This window comes from Chiloscyllium plagiosum, unplaced genomic scaffold, assembly GCF_037043375.1.
Source record: "Chiloscyllium plagiosum isolate Xiang-an unplaced genomic scaffold, Cpla_swu_hap1 HiC_scaffold_24, whole genome shotgun sequence".
Classification (NCBI taxonomy): Eukaryota; Metazoa; Chordata; class Chondrichthyes; order Orectolobiformes; family Hemiscylliidae; genus Chiloscyllium; species Chiloscyllium plagiosum.
This window is the reverse complement of record NW_028270162.1, coordinates 27,206,591-27,226,949: the sequence shown is the minus strand read 5'-3', so window position 1 is coordinate 27,226,949 and position 20,359 is coordinate 27,206,591. Positions and strand designations below refer to the sequence as shown.

The window sequence follows — 20,359 nt, the reverse complement described above, 5'->3', positions numbered from 1 at the left end:
ATCCTCTTGATCTCCAGAAACGCCCACTCCAACACAATAACATCACCTAGCTCCACTACTGTTTCCGCTTATTTGCTGCTGAAATACTCATCCATGCCTTTTGTTATCTCCAGCCTCAATTATTTCAGAGGATTGAGACTGTACAGACAATAATTAGCATTAGAACTAAAAGATTGTCCAGTGAGCTTTGATTTAAATGTAATAATGTTGAGTGTGTTTGCTCATTGGAGTTTTTGAGTTTGAAAAGAAAAATCAATTCCAACGAGCATGGACCAATTGCCAAAAAAGAGAAATAAAAGGTTAGAGAGATGTGGTGGAATAGGCCCAGGTGGTGTGGAAAGGCATGCAATGATATCAGAAGCAAAAGATAATAAAAATGTTTGTTTGTTTATAGAGGCAAACGTTTTTCTTGTGTTCTGTGCCCAAGTAAAATTGGTACTGGAAGAATCATTGCAGATGAGGGAGTAATTGTGAAAATCTTAAATGTGCCTTAGTCTTTCTAAGAGTTGTAGGGAATGCAAGTTTTGGCTTGAAATATGAAATGTGTTCACAATGAAGGAGCTATGGTTCTGGTTAGAGGGAATCATCTATGTCACGAATAATTGAAGGAAGAGGTAGAACCTAAAAGGTACAAGTTAGTACCTGCTGGTTAGACTTCACAATCATGAAAAAAATGTCTTTGAAGAATCTAGCACGAGTTTTGTGGTTGAGGACGAAATTTGAACAAGCTGTGATGGGTACGAATGGAATATTAATGATGTCAGTTGGGCATTTTAAATTTTATGGGTTGCTGTTTAAAAGGAATTTCAAGCAATACTTGGAGAATATGACCAAGCCACCCATTGTTCGGAGCACAGCAGTTTATTTTCTTAAACAAAGTCTTCACAGAAAACGTTCACCGTACGTCTCTAGACTTTGGGAGATTTTCATCAAGATGTCCTTGGAAAAAGGTGTATGATTAATATTAATACAAAAATAAGCTAGTTAATGTGAAATATACCAAAAATATACATTGTTATGCCAATGGAGACCGATATGAAAACTTTGCATTCTGTCATTTGAAAGAGTTTTAGGTCTCTAAGTGTTATTTACTTAAAAGGCACAAAGAAAGAAGGGGGGTGAGTATTTTATCATTACATTGTCTATAGTTAACCATTCGCTTGCCAGAAAAGATATGTAAAGCATTTGCTGAGAAACAAAAGGAGGCATCCTATTTGACTGAGGCGAGCTTCTAACCCTGCATATTCTTGATCTCCAGGAACACCTATTCCAACACAGAAACATCACCCAGCTCCACTACTGCTTCAGTTTATCTGCTGTTGCAACCCTCTTCCATGCCTTTGTTATCTCCATCAACTATTTCATAGGATTGGGGTCCTACAAAGAATAATTGTTCTCACTGAACATTAGCTAGGTTAGAATTAATTTACAGAGCCTGTTTTTTCTCGCCAGTATACTTTTTATTTAATCCTTATAGATGAGCAGTAGTCTAAATTGAATTAGTCTTCTCTGCTTTCAAACCTTTCATCCCCTTTTCTTTTTTTTAATATAGATATTCATCCCCTTTTCTTTAACAGCCCATTAAACTTTGTCATGCTTGAATCCCAAGTTCTTGTCATTTCATTCCACAGCCTTTCAGTTATGTTTTATGCAAACAATAATGGGCCAGTCCTGAGGACTGTCCTACAGATTGCCACTCCAGCCCATTTTCTTTTGTGGAAGAAGGTAGCTCCACTGGGAGAAGGCTCCATCCAAAACTCTGAGGTTCCTTCAGTGGGAGCTGGGGCATGTGCATTTGGGGGTCTGAGATAAGTAAAGGGTTTGATGAATAGTTGTTCAGGAGTTAGACTATACATTTAATAATCCAACTTTTCCTGAGCAACTATTTTACTTAATTTCATCAAGAACCCTCCAAATACTGATTTAAATCTTTTGGAGGGTTCTAGTGCAGTGGAATTCACCAGTGGAAAGTTCAATTTCCTGGGTCGTTCCTTCAGAATGTGCTACTATGGAAATTCCACAGGGTCCCTATTTACAAGTTCCACCCATGCTGGAAGAACAGCTGACTGACCAGCAGAAGATCCAGTCAATATTTCTCTTCTCAGCATGTCTGATGATTTTTAACTTGATCTTGGATTGATATTCCCTTATTTTAGATCATTTAATCACTGCGATCAGTGTGATTCTATCTACTTTACCCTATCCCTCCATAATTTTGAATGCTTCTACAAAATTGCCGCAAACACTTCAGTATTGACAAAAACACCTCCCATTTTGGCATGCAACAAACAAATAAACATAAGATTTTTGTCTTTGAAATAGGATAGTGTTCATCATTTTATAATTATTGTCCATTCAGTTTGGGGTAATGACCTCAAAATCATTCTTTTTGCCTTCATAATACCATGTACAGCATTCTCGCTTTATCCTTCTTGTGATCATCTATTTTGCCGTTTAGATTCCAGACAAAATGAATAACAAATGGAAACCATGTGTGTTGTTTAAGTACCTACTGGTTAAAAGCAAAACATATCCATTGTTATTAAATGAATACCAGGCAGGTTGAAACAAACCACATTGAACAGTCAAACTTCTGACCAACAGGCTAAGTGTAACAAAGAAAATTAAGTATAGTTTTTTTAATGTTCACTAGAACTTTTCTGCCGCTTGTATGATTTGTAACTAAGTTGATTCATCTTTGTATTCCTTTGCTGAATTTTATCACAAGTAAAAAATGTTGGTACAGCGTTACTTCAACAAATAGTGCACAAACATACTTTAATACATGTTGAGTCTTTGCTATTTCTATTTTCCACACACTAAAATAAAACCTCAAAAAATCAGTGATGTTTCAATTTGGGCTGTGATTTTGTGAGACACAGGCATGGGAAAAAATTGAGAATCTAATAGAGTAAACCCAATAACCCACTCCTGGTATTCAACCTAATGGAGCTGGAATTTATTTTAAGATTGCAAGCATCTTTATTTCAGATTGACTCTGGGTCCTTCTTAATTCATACGACTCAGTCATTTAACCATGAGGCACACAAGGGAGTTATGAGAGTGGGGATATTTTCCATGCCTACAATACTTGATATTCATTAACATTGTATCTACATATGTAAATAAAATTATACTATTTGCTTATGGTGCATATTAAGGCATGTACTCCAATATTTTGAGAGGACAGAATGATTTCTATTCGAGTTTCAATTTAGAATGCAGGCTAAATGTTTCTTTTACAATCTGTAAGCTTTACGGGTAGCACTGTATAGGAGTCTTCAGTTGTAGTGTCACGTTTGCTTGGTAAATTCACCTACACTTAAATGTAACACATGCATTAAATGTTAAGTAATAGTGTATGTTATATGAAAAGACCCTGTGATTCCTCAAACTTTTACATAATTTTAATATTGTTTTAAATGTTTGAATTTTTTTTTCCCTAACTATGTAAACCTAACCATTGTTCAACACCCAACACTCTAACTCTGGCCAACCATGATATATGAGGAGAAAGTGAGGTCTGCAGATGCTGGAGATCAGAGCTGAAAATGTGTTGCTGGAAAAGCGCAGCAGGTCAGGCAGCATCCAGGGAACAGGAGAATCGACGTTTCGGGCATAAGCCCTTCTTCCTGAAGAAGGGCTTATGCCCGAAACGTCGATTCTCCTGTTCCCTGGATGCTGCCTGACCTGCTGCGCTTTTCCAGCAACACATTTTCAGCAACCATGATATATAGCAATTTATTGTATTTAGCCTAATCCTTGGGTATACTTGTGCTTCCTGTATCAATAACATCACAGTCTCTTTGAAATGAATACCTGTCTTTTCTAATCTTGGGGTGTTCTGCTCACCTCTGTGTACTCTCTCAAGACACATAGGTTGTGTTAGCAAATGACTGCATATTGGTCTCTTCATTATGTTAATTATAGCATTAGCATGGGGAAGCAATGGAGTTCTGATGATGTCACTGGACTAGTAATCCCAAACTCTGGGTTAATGTTTTACGGCTATGGGTTCAAACCTGCCCATGGTAAACATAGAATTCGAATTGCACTAAAGATCGAGGTTAAAAAGCTAGCTTAATTATGTCCATTGACTATCATTGATCATCATCATAACCTGTTGATTCACTAATGTTCTTTGGGGAAGGAAATCTGCCCTCATTACCTGGTCTGGCCTGCATATGATTCCAGACTCTCTGGTTAACTGTCTTAACTGCCCTCATGGGCAATTGGGATAGGCATAATGTCCTCATCTCATGAATGAATAAAAATAATATGCAAAAATTCCAACTGGGGAAGCATGCAGTCTCTGAACTTTGTCTGATGCTGAGCATTCTTTATATATTGCAACCCACCCTCTTGCCTGTCCAACATTATGGTACCCTCTTAACCAACAAACTCATTCTCTCAGGATAAAGGGAACATGAGAAATTTGATCAAGGTGACATTATGATGGCAGGTGGAGAGGGCATTTTCACTACAGCAACAAAAGAAAAGGAAGACTAAAACAATCAAGTCTTCTGCCCAGTGTCCATCTCCATCTCCGTCACCGTCACCTATCCCAACTCTGCAATTTTGATGAATGTAGTGCTTGAGAATGGAAGGATACCACCAAAAGGAATGATATCTTGCCCTCATCATGTGAACAGGATCCTCCATGTTGCTTTGTCTGTATTCTGGGGGGCACAATGTCTGAAGATTATGTTCTAGAATCTAGAATCATCTTCAAGAAAATTGGCAGAAAATAAACACATCATACCCTGTAAAAGATTAGACAGGATTAAAAGCAAGGAGTATCAACCATGAATACGTATGTCAGAAGTAATTTCCATTTATACAGAGTACACTAGACTCAATTGGTGATATGTGATAAGTTAACAACAGCAAGCAGGAAATTAATGTCAATTTGGCAGTGACCTTGGCAACCTCAGCTTGAGAGGGGGAAAACAGCTGGGGTTCTTATTCCTTATCATCGTATACCTTATCATCTTAATTATATGCAATATAAAAGTATAAGTGTGTTAAGGATCTGTATAGATGACAAAGAAAGACTTGCATTTATTGAATGAACCATCCTGTCCAAGTTCTGCTATGCAGCTGTTTGATGTCCAGTTACCGTTATAATGTATATGTATTGACAGAGTCTGGAAGTATTAGGACAAGAAAAAAATTACTTTAATGAGGCTTCTATGAAAGAAAGTGTGTGGGAATTAGGAAGCCAAAGAGGTTCCTGGAGAATATTATCAAAGTAACTAATGACTCCCTCAGATGTGCTTTCTGCTTTATGAATTTCAACTGTGTATCATCTCAAGTGGTAATATGTTTAATTAGCCACAATGTAATGCTGTCACTGAACTCTTCCTACTGTGTGAAACACTCTGATGCACCAGCAGTGAGTGGTTGGGAGGAAGGCTGAGTGACTGAAGAGGGCATGCAAGAGACTAGAGTCTGAGGACTGAAAGTTAACTGCTCGGATATAAAACAGGAGGAGGTTGCGAGAATGGGATGTAATATGGTCATGAACAGATTATGCATTAGATGACTCTACAACTGTAGGGATGATTAAGGAAGAAATATTGATTTCAATGTTACTTAGCACAAAACAGGATGTGTGTGGTCAAGTGTAAGTTTTGGAAGCTTGGTCATTTGAGAATAGCTTATTATTTGGGAGTCACAGTGATATGGATATTGAATGTAGATCATGCTAAGCTTAGCTGTTATGCCCCGAAAGGGCAGTAAATTGGAATGGAAGAGATTTGATGGTTAATGAAATTGTAGTTGTGTAGGTAGCCCACATTGCCAAAATCCACTTTCATGCTAAAAGAGGTCCAAAAATTTTTTTTTGTACACTTGAAACAACAATTCAATTTCAGGAAAAGCTTCAAAGAATCTTCAATCAATGCAGCTCACAAATATATTCATTTATGTGTACTGCTGCTTTTTCTCTCTTGCTCTTTGCCATTATTATTGGAGTTTTTCAGTGTTCTTAGCAGCAATAATGTTTGTTTTGTACCTTTTTATCCCATAGAATGGATATGACACAATTGTAGGAGAGCGTGGAATCAGACTTTCAGGAGGCCAAAAGCAGAGGATTGCTATTGCTAGAGCTCTTGTTATGGATCCTGTGCTGCTGCTGCTTGATGAGGTTAGTTTGATGGCCGTAGCATTTATTTTCGTACCTACCTTAGAATAGCTTTCTGCTTTACAATTTTGACTGTCTACCATCCCAAGTGATAATGTTAAATTAGTCACAATGTAATGCTTTCTACTTTCAGTGCTTTCAGTGAACTCTTTCTACTGTGTGAAATAACTTCAAGCCTTTGAAAACTGTAGCAGTTCTGCTTCTGTATTATCTCCATGTTTAGGGAAAATTCACTGATTTCTACTTCAGTTATTGTTAGAGCTCTGTGGTTGCCGAACTTGATAACTGGAAGAGGTAATGAATGCTTTGCTCACCATGTTTTAATATTGATAATTATTCAGCGTACTCAGCAACAACTTGATATGAACCAATGTTCTCATTTCAAGTAATGCTGTCATGCGAGAGAGCAAACTAGTATATTACTAATGATTCCTGCTACCACTACAGTTCCTGCAAATACAAGCAATTTGTCTAAATTCTCCAGTATTTTTATCCAAGTTTTCTCCAATGACTTTCATAATTATGAGCCTTGCACAGCAGTAGTCAGGTTGTTCACACTTGGCTGCAACAGCAGCATCCCTTTTACCTGGATACATCAGTTTTGTTTGGTCTTTTAAGGATGTAGATTAAATAGGCAGCAATACTGGATTTGGAGAGTTTTTTAAAATAATGGTTCATTGTGATGGATATAGTTGCATTTTCTTCAACAGGGAGGTTGGCGTAGGTAACCCAGGGTTCTGGATGACTTTTCACTAAACAGTGGCAGAAATGAGATCTTCATCTATCTAGGCCTCCATGAGATGAGTACAAGCACAGTATAGGCTTGTTTGTGAAAATCTCTCACAAACAGTAGTTTCAGCCCTCAGAAATCACCATCATGCAACCTGTGACAAACAGACCTGGTTTAGACATTCAGGAAATGTTCAGCACAAGGCAGTAGTGCGCAAAGTGCGGAGCTGGAAAAAGCACAGCAGGTCAAGCAGCATCAGAGGAAGAGGGAAGTTGACGTTTCAGGTCAGAAATTTGCCTTTCACCAATTAAAGGTTCTGACCTGAAACATGGACTCCCCTTCTCTTCCGATGCTGCTTGACCTGCTGTGCTTTTTCCAGCTCCATGCTTTATCCACTCTGATCTCCAGCATTTGCAGTTCTCACCATATCCAAGCACAAGACAGAAATCAAACTTCTCAAGAAAAGTCTTTAAATTATTTGATAGCTTGAACAGACCAATGGACTGTTGGGTAAAATACAAGTACAGGTAAGAATAGTGAATAAACAGGGCTAAGTTTATCAATATGGGTGACTGCAGATAAAGAAATTGATCGTGTCTTCATTTGGTGCTAACTGTCCCCAGTTGACACATTCTTCCAATTCAATGCGCATCTGAACATTCTCATCTGAGACTGCAGAAGAAGAGATTAGACTTAAACTTTCTCTTAGGATCTAATATAAATTAGTAAATTTCCAGAACTGAAGTTATTTTGAGCAAATTTGTTTTTGAACAAACAAATGAATCCTTGTGCTGAATCATTATCAGTATTAAAACATTGTTAGCAAGCCTTCAAACTATTCATTTTCTCTTCCAGTTATATGTTAAGCAACCACAAACTTTAAAGATTTTTTTAAAATCTATTTTTCTTTATCAACCCATTCAGCAATGTTATTACACACCTCTGGAGTAGGTGAGATTTGAACCCAGGCCCCTCAGTCCAAGGATAGGGACACTTACCACTGCACCACAAGAGCTCCTTCTAATAATCTTTATAACTTGTGTCTTCATTGGTAAAATAAGATCAAATAATTTTACTTGATTGGTTTTAGTGTTATCGTATTTAATTCCATGGATTTCAATTTGCTGCATTAGATCCAAGGGCATTTACTCACAGTAGTTAAAATGTAAGTGATTTTGGTGAGTATTTCAAGAACAAAGTAAAATAAACTTTCTGCAGTTAAAAGCTAGAAATTGGGTGAATTTCTACCTAGTAGATGACTGCCAGTAAGTGACAAGATGTTAATCCAATTTTTGGGTTCACAGACCTCCTTCCCATAAGAGCAGAGTTTAGTCAGCCTGCATTAGTCATCAGTAACCTGAGATTCAAATCAGTAATTCAACATACATATATAATCAGTTTTAATGCCTATCAAATATAATTATTTCTAATTTGGAATTATACTATTATGGATAACCTTTCATGTGTATGAAGGTATTCAATTGACAGGAATGTTTCAGAACCTTGAACAATAAGTTTTCTTTTAAATCATCACAGCATGATTTGGTGAAGCAACAGAATTGGCAGTTTGATATTCCTTTTGCAGTATTTCATTGGGCAGATTTTGTGCAGATGGTGGGGGCATTTTGTCTGCCACCACCACTATATTAACAAATTGGGCTACCTGTTTTTTAAAAAAAAAAACAAAGCTACCCAATAGTATGATATTGCTGTGGTGACTTGAACAAACAGAAAATAAATTAGAGTGGTGTTGGAAAAGCACAGCAGGTCAGGCAGCATCCGAGGATCAGGAATATCGACGTTTTGGGCAAAAGCACTTCATCGGTCCTGCTGTCTGACCTGCTGTGCTTTTCAGCACCACACTAATCGAGGCTCTGATTTCCAGCATCTGCAGTCCTCACTTTTGCTTAAACAGAAAATAGACCCATGTCTGTCAGTGGAGGCACGTTGTACACTTCAGTTGTTAACCAATTAAACTGGCTGGTAGTTCATGAAGCTTACCAGTGCCAGGACTGCAAGCATCAGCATAAAAAAGCTCAATAGTAACCCTGATCCAGCTATGTCCCAGATATTTTTAAAGGAGAGGGATTAGGTGCATTGGCGAGAGGTTTGAGGCATTAGGTTTTGGCGGCCAGGTGAGAAGGCACAAAGGGACGATGATATCATGGTTGGGGAAGTTAGAGGAGAGGCCCCAGATGCTCTGAGCATCTTCTCTCCTGCTTTCCCCTACCCCACCTCCAGCAGGCCGCCTGGCTCGGATATAGGACCATTAACACGAGCTCCTGACCAAAGTAAATAGATTGAGGTACATAATTGCTACCTAATAAGTCTGTTAAGGGCATCAATCAGCCTAAGGGTGGCTCAGCTAGTGAGTGCCTTATCCCATTGCCCTCATTTAAATAGTACTGGCTCAGGGTTGTGTAGGAATATGGTAGGCTACTAGCCCTTCATATTTTGCATGCTTCTCACCAACAGCATGTCCTGCCAGGGACCATAAAATCCAGCCCCAGAGGAAAGTTTGTTGGCCCAACATTGAACAGTGAAAGGAGGTCATTGTCTTTCTTGCTCCTTATGTAACACAGGAATCTTGTTGGCCAGTTATTTTGATAACTAAACCTCCCTATTTTTAAAGCAATAAGTTATTCAGGTCTGTTAAATCTCTATCATTGTGCTATTTTGTAGTTAAAAGTGTATTTTTATTCTAGATGCTATGTTCAAGACTACAATATAGAAAGCAGAATTAGGCTATTGAGTCTACTCTGCTATTTGATCACAGCTGATCTGTTTCTCAATTCCATTCTCCTGTCTTCTCTCCATAACCCTTGATCCCCTTACTAATCAAGAACCTGTTTATCTCCATCTTAAACACATCCAATGACTTAACCTTCACTGCCTTTCAGCGGCAGTGAGTTCCCCAGATTCACCACCCACTGGCTGAAGAACTTCTTCTGTTCTAAAAGTAGAACTAGAAATAGACACTAGTTTACTTCACCTGACGAAAGAGCAGTGCTCCAAAAGCTTGAGATTTCAATTAAACTGTTGCACTAAAACCTGGTGACATGTACCTTTGTCCACCCCAGTCCAACACCGGCATCCCCACATCAGAACTAAATGGTCATCCCTTTACTCTGAGGCTGTGCCCATGTTTCTCCTAGAGGAGAGGCATCTTCATGTCAACTCTATCCAGGCCTCTCAGTATTCTTTAAGTTTCAACAAGATTTCTCTCATCCTCCTTAACCTCCTCCAAGGACAGTCCTCAACAGATTCTGTTGACAAGTCCTTCATTCTAAGGATCATTCTTGTAAACGTCTGGATTTCTGTGAACATAGCATTTGCCATCCTAATTGCCAAGTGAACCTATACATTGACCTTAAAAGAATCCTGAACTCGGACTCCCAAATCCCTTTGTGCATCAGATTTCTCAAGGCTTTCCCCATTTAGAAAATAACCTATGCACCTATTCATCTTACCAAATTGCATAACCTCACTTTGGAGTCCATCTACCACTTTTTTGCCATCTCTCCTAACCTGTCCAAGTCCACCTGCAGCCTTCGCACTTCTTCAACAATACCTGTCCCTCCAGCTACCTTTGTGTCACCTGCAAACTTTGCAGCAATGCCCTCAGTTCCTTTGTCCAGATCGTTAATGTATGATGTGAATAGTTGTGGTCCTAACACAGATCCCCGTGGAACTCCACTAGTCACCAGCTGCCATCTTAAAAAAGACCACTTTATCCCCACTCTCTGCCTTCTGCCTGTCTGCCAATCTTCTATCTGTGTCAGTACCTTGCCCCTAACATCATCCCTTGCAATTTTATTCAGGAGTCTCCTCTATGGCACCTTTCCAAAGATGCTCTGGAAATTCCACTTGGTCATGTACACTGGTTCTTCTTTGTCTAATTTGCTCATTACTTTCTCAAAGAATTCTAGCAGATTTGTCAGGCATAACCTCCATTAAAAGAGGCCAAGCTGACTCAGTCTTATTTTACCAGACACTTTCAAGTACTGTGCAAACCCCTCCTTAATAATGGACTCTCAAATCTTAACCAAGGTCAGGCTACCCAGCCTGTAATTTACTATCTTCTGTCTTTCTCCCTTCTTAAACAGGGGTTGTTATGTTAGCCATTTTCCAGTTCTCAGGGACCCTCCCAGACTCCAATGAGTCCTAAAAGATCACCACAATGCCTCCACAATCTCCTCAGCTATCCCCGTCAGAACTTTGGGGTGTAGCCCATCTAGTCTGGTGATTTATCCACCTTCGAACCTTTCAGCTTCCCCAGCACCTTCCCCTTAGTGATGGTCACTACACTCACCTCTGCCCCGACTCTGAAAGTTTTGATATGCTCCTGGTTTCTTCCATCACGGAGACAGCTGCAAAGTACGTATTCAGTTGCGCCGCCATTTCTTTGCTCCCCATGACTACTTCTTTGTTTTCACTTTCCAGCGGTTCAATGTCCACTGTTTCCCTCTTACTTTTTCATGTATCTTTAAAAAAAATCTAGCATTCTTTTGTATTACTGGCTAGCTTACCTTTATATTTCATCATCTCCCTCTTTATTGCTTCTCTAGTGTCCTCTGCTGGTTTTAAAGGCTTCCCAATCCTCTGATTTCCCATTGATCTTCACCATGTTGTACGCTTTCTCTTTTATGTTGTCCCTGATCCCCTGGCAGCTATGTATCTGTGATATCCGTATCATACTCACCAAATTCAATCTGTGCTATAAGTTCATTCATCTTGTTTTGTATTCTGTGCATATTTAAACACAACACTCTTAGTCATATGTTGACTCACCACCTTCCCCTTACCTATTGTGCCTGAAGTTAGATTTCTAATTCTTTACATACTCTCTGTCCTATTACTTGTTCTGAAAACTTCAATAACCTCTCCTGATCCCTCTCCTTACCCCTCTCCTTGAACTTTTTCATGGTTCATTTGCATGGAGAAACTAACCCCAACTACTGAAGTTCCCTTCTACATTAATATTTTTAATAATTTTAGAGTGCAAGGAAGTTGCTCCCACTCTAAGGGTTTCAGTCTATTCTAAGTAAGTTTACAAAGTGACCAGGAAGTTCATGAAACCTTCTTGACACTACTTCAACCCAACTCGAAATTGTGACTTGATATTATTATACTGTAACACGTGGTCATGGCGTTAAACCCAGGTGATAGGAATACCTGTTCCACAATTTTTGGATCCCCTCACTTCTGTGTTCAGTTGGGTAGGTGCCAGAGCATTGCTGCAAATTAGAACCTGCATCTCATACCATTAATGTTACATTGTTACAAAATAATCCTTGTTATTTTCTTTTCACATTATTGTTAAACTGCATAAACCTGTACAAAACGTATCTTCCGTCAATGCATTGGACATTGGATTTAGCTTATTGAATACGTTATGGGATTTGTTATGCTATAACTTATAAAAGTAAAAAAAAAAATTAGGATCTGAATGCCTTAATATAAATGGGATTGTGAAGTACCACTCTAATTTTAATGCAGTCTAGTTGGAAAATCAACTAAGCACTAAACAAGTTTTTTTTTATTCTCTTAATAAAGTTGCCCTGAAACTACACAATCCATTTTTAATTTAAATTAATTGATAATTCTTCATTACCTTCTAATCCATGTCGTGTTCTTATATTATGCATGTTTGTGTTGGTGTTTAGTGTTGCTGTTTTGTGATTATTTAGTGTAAATATAAAAATAAGTCCTTCACTTTAAGATAGAGTACGCTGAAATACTATTGGGTTAGTAACTAAATATAGGATTAGTAGTGTCAGTGACACTTTTTTGGTTTTGTTTAATTTTTTTAAATAATGAAAAATTATTACAATGGTAAATACCTGTGCAAGCATTAAATTATGCTAATATTTAGAAACTTTTGTGTTTTGCAATGTGTTGACAAATGTGGACCATTCCAAATCATTTGCCGTTTATTATTTTTATGGTGACAAATGGCTCCAAATTAATTGGAAAGGTGTAAAATGTCTTGTTTCAGATATAAGCAATGTTTCCCTGGGTTAGAAACAAATCCTTCTGAAATTGGCCAAATGTTAACAACAGCAACATTCGAAAATCAATTAAATTTTCCTCAGTGTTTTCTACAATTATTTCTGTATTCAAAGGTATGTTATGCAGTTTCAGGCTGTTGTCCTGGATGTGGACCTTATTGTGCTTCCTCTGTCCTACGAATGCAGACATGAATAGATATGTGGACAACTGATTTATCCATTAAAAGCCAGGTCTAGCTGGACCAATTGAAGCAGGATCAGATTCTACTCTTATCAAAAAGTTGCTTACTATTGCAGGATTATCCTGAAATGTAAGGTTATATTTGATCTGCTTCGAGGCTTTATTTCATCACCACCACCTCCTCCTGCCCACGTAGGACTTGATTCACAACAAAGAGACCTGGGGGTGCAGGTACATAGTTCCTTGAAAGTGGGGTTGCAAGGAGACAGGGTGAAGAAGAAGGTGTTTGAGATGCTTGCCTTCATTGGTCAGAACACTGAATATAGGAGTTGGGATGTCATGTTGCACCTTTAGAGGACATTAATGCCACTTTTGGAGTATTGCATACAATTCTGGTCACCCTTCTATGGGAAGGATGTTAAACTTGAGAAGGTGCAGAAAAGATTTGCAAGGATGTTGCCAAGATTGGAGGATTGAGTTATAGGGAGAAGCTGAATAGGCTGGGGCTTTTTTTTCTGGAGCGTCAGAGGCTGAGGAGATTCTAAAATTAAGAGGAGCATGGTTAGGGTTGGGGAGTCCAAAACTAGAGGATGTAGTTTTAAGATGAAAGGGGAAAGATTTAAAAGGACCTGAAGAGTAATTTTTTCAAACACTGGTGTGTGTATGGAGCAAGCTGTCAGTGGAAGTGGTGGAGGTGGGTACAATTACAACATGCAAAAAGCACAGATGGATATATGCATAGGAAGGGTTTAGAGGGATAGGGTCCCAATGCTGTCAAATGAGACTAGGTTATATGATATCTGGTTGGCATGGACAACTTGGACCAAAAGCTATGTTTCCATGCTGTATCCCTCCATTCTAACACACACTTTTTTAGTCTGTGACATTATATGCTGTGTAAACTTTAAAACATTGAAAGTCCTGCTATCTGTGTTCTAATGCTTTTCAAATCTTCGGCACCCTTGACTCCTAGGATCCCTCATTTCTGCTGGCCTTTGGTTAAATGATATGTTCATTTTGAAATCCTTCTTTTCAAATCTGCCTCATGAGCTGACTGGCCTCAATCTCTCTAATCTCCTTCAGCCTACAATCCTCCAGAAGATTGATATACTTCTAATTACAATTTTTTACACATTGCTGGTTTTAAGCATTCCACAGTTGGTGATAGCTGTCATGTCCCTAAGTCTGGGAATATCCTTCATAAAGTTGTCTAATTTTCTTTTGCCCTTTAAAAGACTCCTTCAAATGTTTGGTCAACGAAATGGCTTTACAGCTACTCATCCCATAATATCTTCTTACATGCGTCAGTGTCATTTTTGTAATTCGTCTCTGAAGCACCTTGGGGTGTTTCATTACATTAGCACTGTTATACAACTAAGTTGTGTTCCTGCTTGCCTGTTCTTTTATATTGGCTTACAAATAACTTCGACTTTTATTTCTGCATTTGAAAGTCTACCTGGTTCCAATTTAGGATTCTTCAAAATAGTGAGGAGTATTACATAAAAGTGCCAAGCTTATAGAATGATAATCTGTGAATTTTCTCTCAGCAATTGGAAATCATGTGCTTAAATGTAGATTTTGAAAGCTTGATAAATTATTGACAATAAAATATAAGTTTAATTGTACCTTAACTGGAAGTAATCACTTATGTAAAGAATTCTGGAGAACCATAAGATAGGTATAGAAATACTCTTAATTTTCTTTTCTTTTAATATCTTCATGGGATGTGGATGATTTTGGCTGGACCAGAGGGCAGTTGAGAGTCGATCATATTGGTATGGGTCTGGAGTTGCATGTCAGTCAGACCTGGTAAAGATGACACATTTCCTTCCCTAAGGGAAATTTTGTGAACTAGAAGTGTTTTTCCCATTGCAATGGATTTGTGGTCATCATTAAACTGTTATTTCCAGATTATTGTTGAATTCAGATTCCACCATCTGCCATGGTGGGATTCAAACTCAAGTCCCCACAACATTACCTGGGTCTGTAGATTAATAAGTCCCCATCCACTTGCAGAGCACTTCAGAGAACACCTGCACCAACCAACCCCACTGCCCTGTAGCCGAACATTTCAACCCCACACACACACACACACACACACACACCCCCGACTCTGCTGAGGATCTGTAGGTCCTGGGCTGCCTCCATCGTCACTCCCTTACCACCTGATGTCTGGAGGAAGAACGCCTCACCTTCCGCCTCGAGATCCTTCAACCCCATGGCAATGTGGATTTCACCAATTTCCTCATTTCCCCTCCCCTCACCTTACCCCAGCTCAGCAGCATCCTCATGACCTGCCCCATCTGTCCACCTTCCTTCCCACCTGTCTGCATCACCTTCCCCTCCAACCTGTCCCCTTTGACCCCACATCCATCCACCTATTGCACTCTCAGCTACCTCCCACCCCCAATTATCTCTCCACCCCCGTGCCTCCTAGCCTCGTTCCTGATGATGGGCTTTTGTCCGAAACGTAGATTTTCCTGCTCCTTGGATGCTGCCTGACCTGTTGTGCTTTTCCAGCACCACTTGACTCTGTAGATTAATAGTTTAGCGATAATACCACTAGGACATCACCTACTCATTACCTGTTAACTGTTACAAACCATTTAATGTCCATGCAAATCATGTGCTTCTATAAGAATTGGACTTGTGGGATTCCAAGGATTATTTTATTTCTTTTAAGTATTTCAGTTGCCCAGTGGGGTAGGGTTCCTGTCCAGAGCTTGTTCCCTCTGACCGTGTTTCTTTTTCATTTTGGTCCCTTTTTTTTCTCTTTTCACTTGCTTACCTTGTCCTGAGCTTGAGTGTTATCAGCAGTGGTGAGAGCCCAGAGCACAGATCCTGAGTAATTCCAGGGTGCAAGCCTCCACCCAGTCCCAGGGGACAGACCATCAGTGGGCCCAATGTAGAGGAGAGTGAGCCCCTAGTTTTCCACAGCACACACAGGACCTAGAATTGGCAGTTGGCAGAGGTGACATCGGTAAGGTTAGGCCCAGCAGCAAAAGATGATGCCTGAGGATTAACGACTTTGCTGGTTGTGTCCAGCACTGACAACTGCAAAGTAATGGCAGAAGGGCATCACAGCAGCATCAATAAGGTGGGCCCAGTGTCAAGAGACGCAACTCTGGCATTGGTTGGTCTGGCGCAGGTGAGGCAGTAGCTAAGGAGTATCAATCCAACAATAAAGATGGCACCTGCAGATCAACGACTTCAGTGTTGTATGGGTCCAGTGTAGATGGCGACAAAATAGTGAAGGAGGGATTCAAATGCAGGTGATGAGTTGGCTCAGGGCCAATGGACATTCTTCAAGCTATATCTTTTTTTAAATTATTCTGACGGTGCCATTTTGTGGCAATAATTGAAGCTTTTCACTATTTTATTGTCTTACTGTAAAATACATGTGACAAATTCAAAGTCTGATCTCTATAATGTAAGAACGTTGTCAAAGCAGCCACATTTTCCATGCCATAATTTGACAAAATTATTTCTGCAAAATTATGATGGTATTTAAGTGTGTCAATTCCTAGTTTTGTTATCCTCCCAATTTTTTTTAAAAGCAAAGAAATATCATTACAGATGTCTTGCATTAAAATTCTTGAACTAAATGTGATGAGTTTAATAAACTTTAAGTTCCCCTCCAAGCCACTCATCATCCTGACTTGAAAATATATCGCCGTTTCTTCACTGTTGCTAGGTCAAAATTCTAGAATTCCCTCCCCAATGGCATTATGGGTCAATTCAATGGTGAAAGGTTCAAGAAGGCAGTTTACCACCACCACCACCTCAAGGGCAATTAGGGATAAGCAATAAATGCTGGCCAGCCAGTGACTCCCACATTCCACAAAAATGAGTAAAAATAAAATAATCCACTTCAACAAAATTTACTCTTTTTTTTTTGTAGATTGGTACGAACGACAGATTTGAACACTAATCAATATGTAGAATGAAATATCCATATATTTAAACAATAGTAATTTAAAGTTGATGTGCTCTATTTCTTCTGGAGTCCATTTTAAATCTACACTCTGTGTAAAGTTGAGAAAAATTTAATGTTTAAAAAATCATACTCTATAAAACAAATACAAGAGTACTGAGGATTAATTAATTAGTGAATTTTTTTGGAATTAATTTCAACTGCTTTTTGTGAAAGACTCTGTTTTGCATTAAAACACAGCATAAGCCTCTGAAATATTCATTCCGACAGTGATGCAAAATCACAAAAATAACTCTCTCTCTCTCTCTCTCTCTCTCTCTCTCTCTCTCTCTCTCTGGATTCAAAATAAAGACCAACTGTAAAATCAAAATACATTATGAAAGTTTACGATACAGGGAATAGCAAAGAAGTATGAAAATGTTGACTTGTAAGTCTGTTAGGGTTCATAAATGAATAAGCTAGTCATACGTTGTGTCAGTTAAGTTCACCTTGAAGTGTTGTAGCATGTGTTCAAAATTAGTGATTCGCCATTTAATACATTCTAAGGTGGACAGACATTGTGTGATCATTTTTACTGATTTTGAAGGAATTGTTTCATGGAAACTGCTTGAGAATTCTCTGCAGTCATTAATTTAACCTTTAAAATTGCTTCCATGTGTTGCAAATTACTTGAATGCTGCACTCTTGTGGCTCAGTGGTAGTATCCCTACCTCTTGACCAGGAGGAACGGGTTCACATCCCACCTATTCCAGTGGTGTGTAATAACATCATTGAATGGGTCGATGAGAAAAATAGGTAAAACAGCATTGTTGAGGGTGTAAACTGCAGTGAATGCCAATTCTGTTTCAGAAATTGAAAAGAAGCTACGATATGTATAAAACTTGCTGGCCAGTTGACATCTGGTGGTATTAACGTCCAAAATATCCATTTATTTCTGTCCTTCAGATGCTAACAGAGCATCTGTGCATTTCCATCATTAACTGGCCACCACCTCGAGAACACTTCTTTTCACTGATGTCATTGCCTGTTTTATGTTTGGTCTCATTATATCAGCAGTAAAAATGTAATGGTAGTACATGAAGAAATAAGTTTGGTGATGGTTTTTGATAGTAGATATCTGTTTATATTTCCATGTGCTCTTAAATTATGAGGTATAAAAAAGTGAACACTTGTATTACATGGTGGGGATCACAGTGTAACATGCTAAGATTCTGATTCTGAGAGGTTGATTTGATATTTTTCCATATTTTATTACAATATATACATCCACTCACATCCTTTACAGCATGCTGGTGTATGCTCAAGGGCGTTATTGTTGAATAGCTAATTAATGAAAGTTTTTTGTTGGGTAGAAATGTGCAGCTTGTTGTGTATGATTTGTTTTATAAATTGGCCTGTATTTAAAAAAAAAAACTGACTTAAGTTGCATTCCATGAATTTACATGTTTAAAAAATTACGAAGCCAATACTACTATTTAAATGGAATCCAAGCTATCCTAAAACTATTATAAAACTCGATTTCCAACTGTACAAATGGGATCAGTGTAAATTATTTATTATAACATGGTCTTAACTTCAGTTATTGATCAAATATTCTGCAATTCAGTTAAAATTCAATAAATTTTGAATTGGTGACCATGTTTTCGAAATTGGTTTTAGTGTGTATGGCAATAAAAGCCAATGTTGGAAATTAACTCCAAGTTGAATCAGAATGTTATGGAAAAGAGAAATTCTAACTTTATGCAAGCTTGTTCAGAATGTGACTTGTTTTGAAAAATACAATTAGGACTTTTTTTTCCTGAACATCTTGTTTTCAGCTCTGAATAAAATCTCGCCCATAAGTAAACAGTACTGTAAAGGAGCTGCCTGGAATTTTTTATGGAAGCTATTGCTAGGTAATGTGTAGCTGAGACAATATATTACACACACAGTCAGCTGAGTAGCAATTTACATTGTTGCTGTAACATCGAACAAATTGGGCCGTGACAATTTTTTGTTCTCCTTTCAAGCCATGTTCAGGCTGAAGCTGGACACTGGATAAAGACAACTTGAACTTTCATGTTTACAGCAACTAGTTTAATTTTGGAATAGCCACACTTAATTTGGATTAATTACTCAGTTACCCAAAGATAGATTCAGGAAAGATATTTTGCATCCATGTATGTATTATCTATGTACAAAGTGTTGCTTACAGTATTTCATTAATTCTGCCATTAGCTTAGTTTGGAATTACACCAGTTAGCATAATACTACGTTCTATAGAACTGAGTTAAAAATCACATTACACCAGGTATTAGTCCCAATAGGTTTAATTGGAAGCACTAGTTTTCACCTGATGAAGGAGCGGCGCTCCGAAAGCTAGTGCTTCCAATTAAACCTGTTGGACTATAACCTGGTGTTGTGTGATTTTTAACTTTGTACACCCCAGTCCAACACCGGCATCTCCAAATCATGACTATAGAACTGAAGGTTTGATCTAAAGTTTTGTAGCTGATCCTGACCTTTTGATTAATACTTCACATTAATAGGACTGGATAGTAATTGGATAGCAATCAATCTAATGGGTGGCAAGGTTATGATTTTCTTGAGCTGATGCCAAAGTGTTTAGGAAATTCTGATCCTCTAAGAGCACAGCTCATTAGCGAGGGTGTGGGTGTCATCGTATTGCAATGAAAAAAGTGTAGGTATTGAGCAACATTTGGCAAACCAATCTGAAGGGGCATAATAAAATTAGAGCTAGGTCAGTTAAGAGTAAAATAAGGAACCATTTTTCCTTAGAATAGACAGTGAAAATCTGGTTACTGTTCTTTCTAAAGATTAAGTACCAGATCATTTGAATTTTTCAAGACAGAGAATTGTTTTTCTTTTTGTTGTAAAAGGTGTTTCAGAGACCTCTAGAGAAAAAACAGTTAACATTGAAGTCACGGTTTAACCATGATATCATTAACTAATATGACACATTTCAGGGTCTGAATTACCCCATCCTCCCCTCAGTATTTTTCTTCCTTGGGATGAACTTTTGCTTTACCATCCAAATTACCCCAAAAAACACCTGCCATTGTTGCTACTGTCTTGCCTATTAGGCTTCCCTTTCAATCTGGCAAGCAACTTCCTCATGTCTTTGCAGTTACCTTTACTCTATTGTAATATTGATATATCTGATTCCACTTTCTCCCTTTCAAACTGCAGGGTGAGTTATATCATATTATGGCCACTGCCCCTTCGGGGTTTCTTGAACTTAACCTCCATAATCAAGTCTGCCTCATTACACATCAACTCCAGAATTACATGTTCTTTAGTGGGCTCTACTGTGCCTCTACATGTAAAATATTGCTATGTCATAGCAAATTGAAAGGGA

General features: G+C 38.4%; 1 protein-coding gene across 1 annotated transcript in view; it reads left to right on the top strand.

The window, feature by feature from the left end:
- Positions 1–20,359, top strand: part of LOC122562633 (uncharacterized) — a 244,370-nt gene that overhangs the window by 192,821 nt on the left and 31,190 nt on the right. Inside the window, exon 18 of the mRNA XM_088000000.1 lies at positions 6,032–6,148. Coding sequence (XP_087856126.1) covers positions 6,032–6,148 — 117 coding nt within the window. The remainder of the gene's footprint in view (positions 1–6,031; positions 6,149–20,359) is intronic.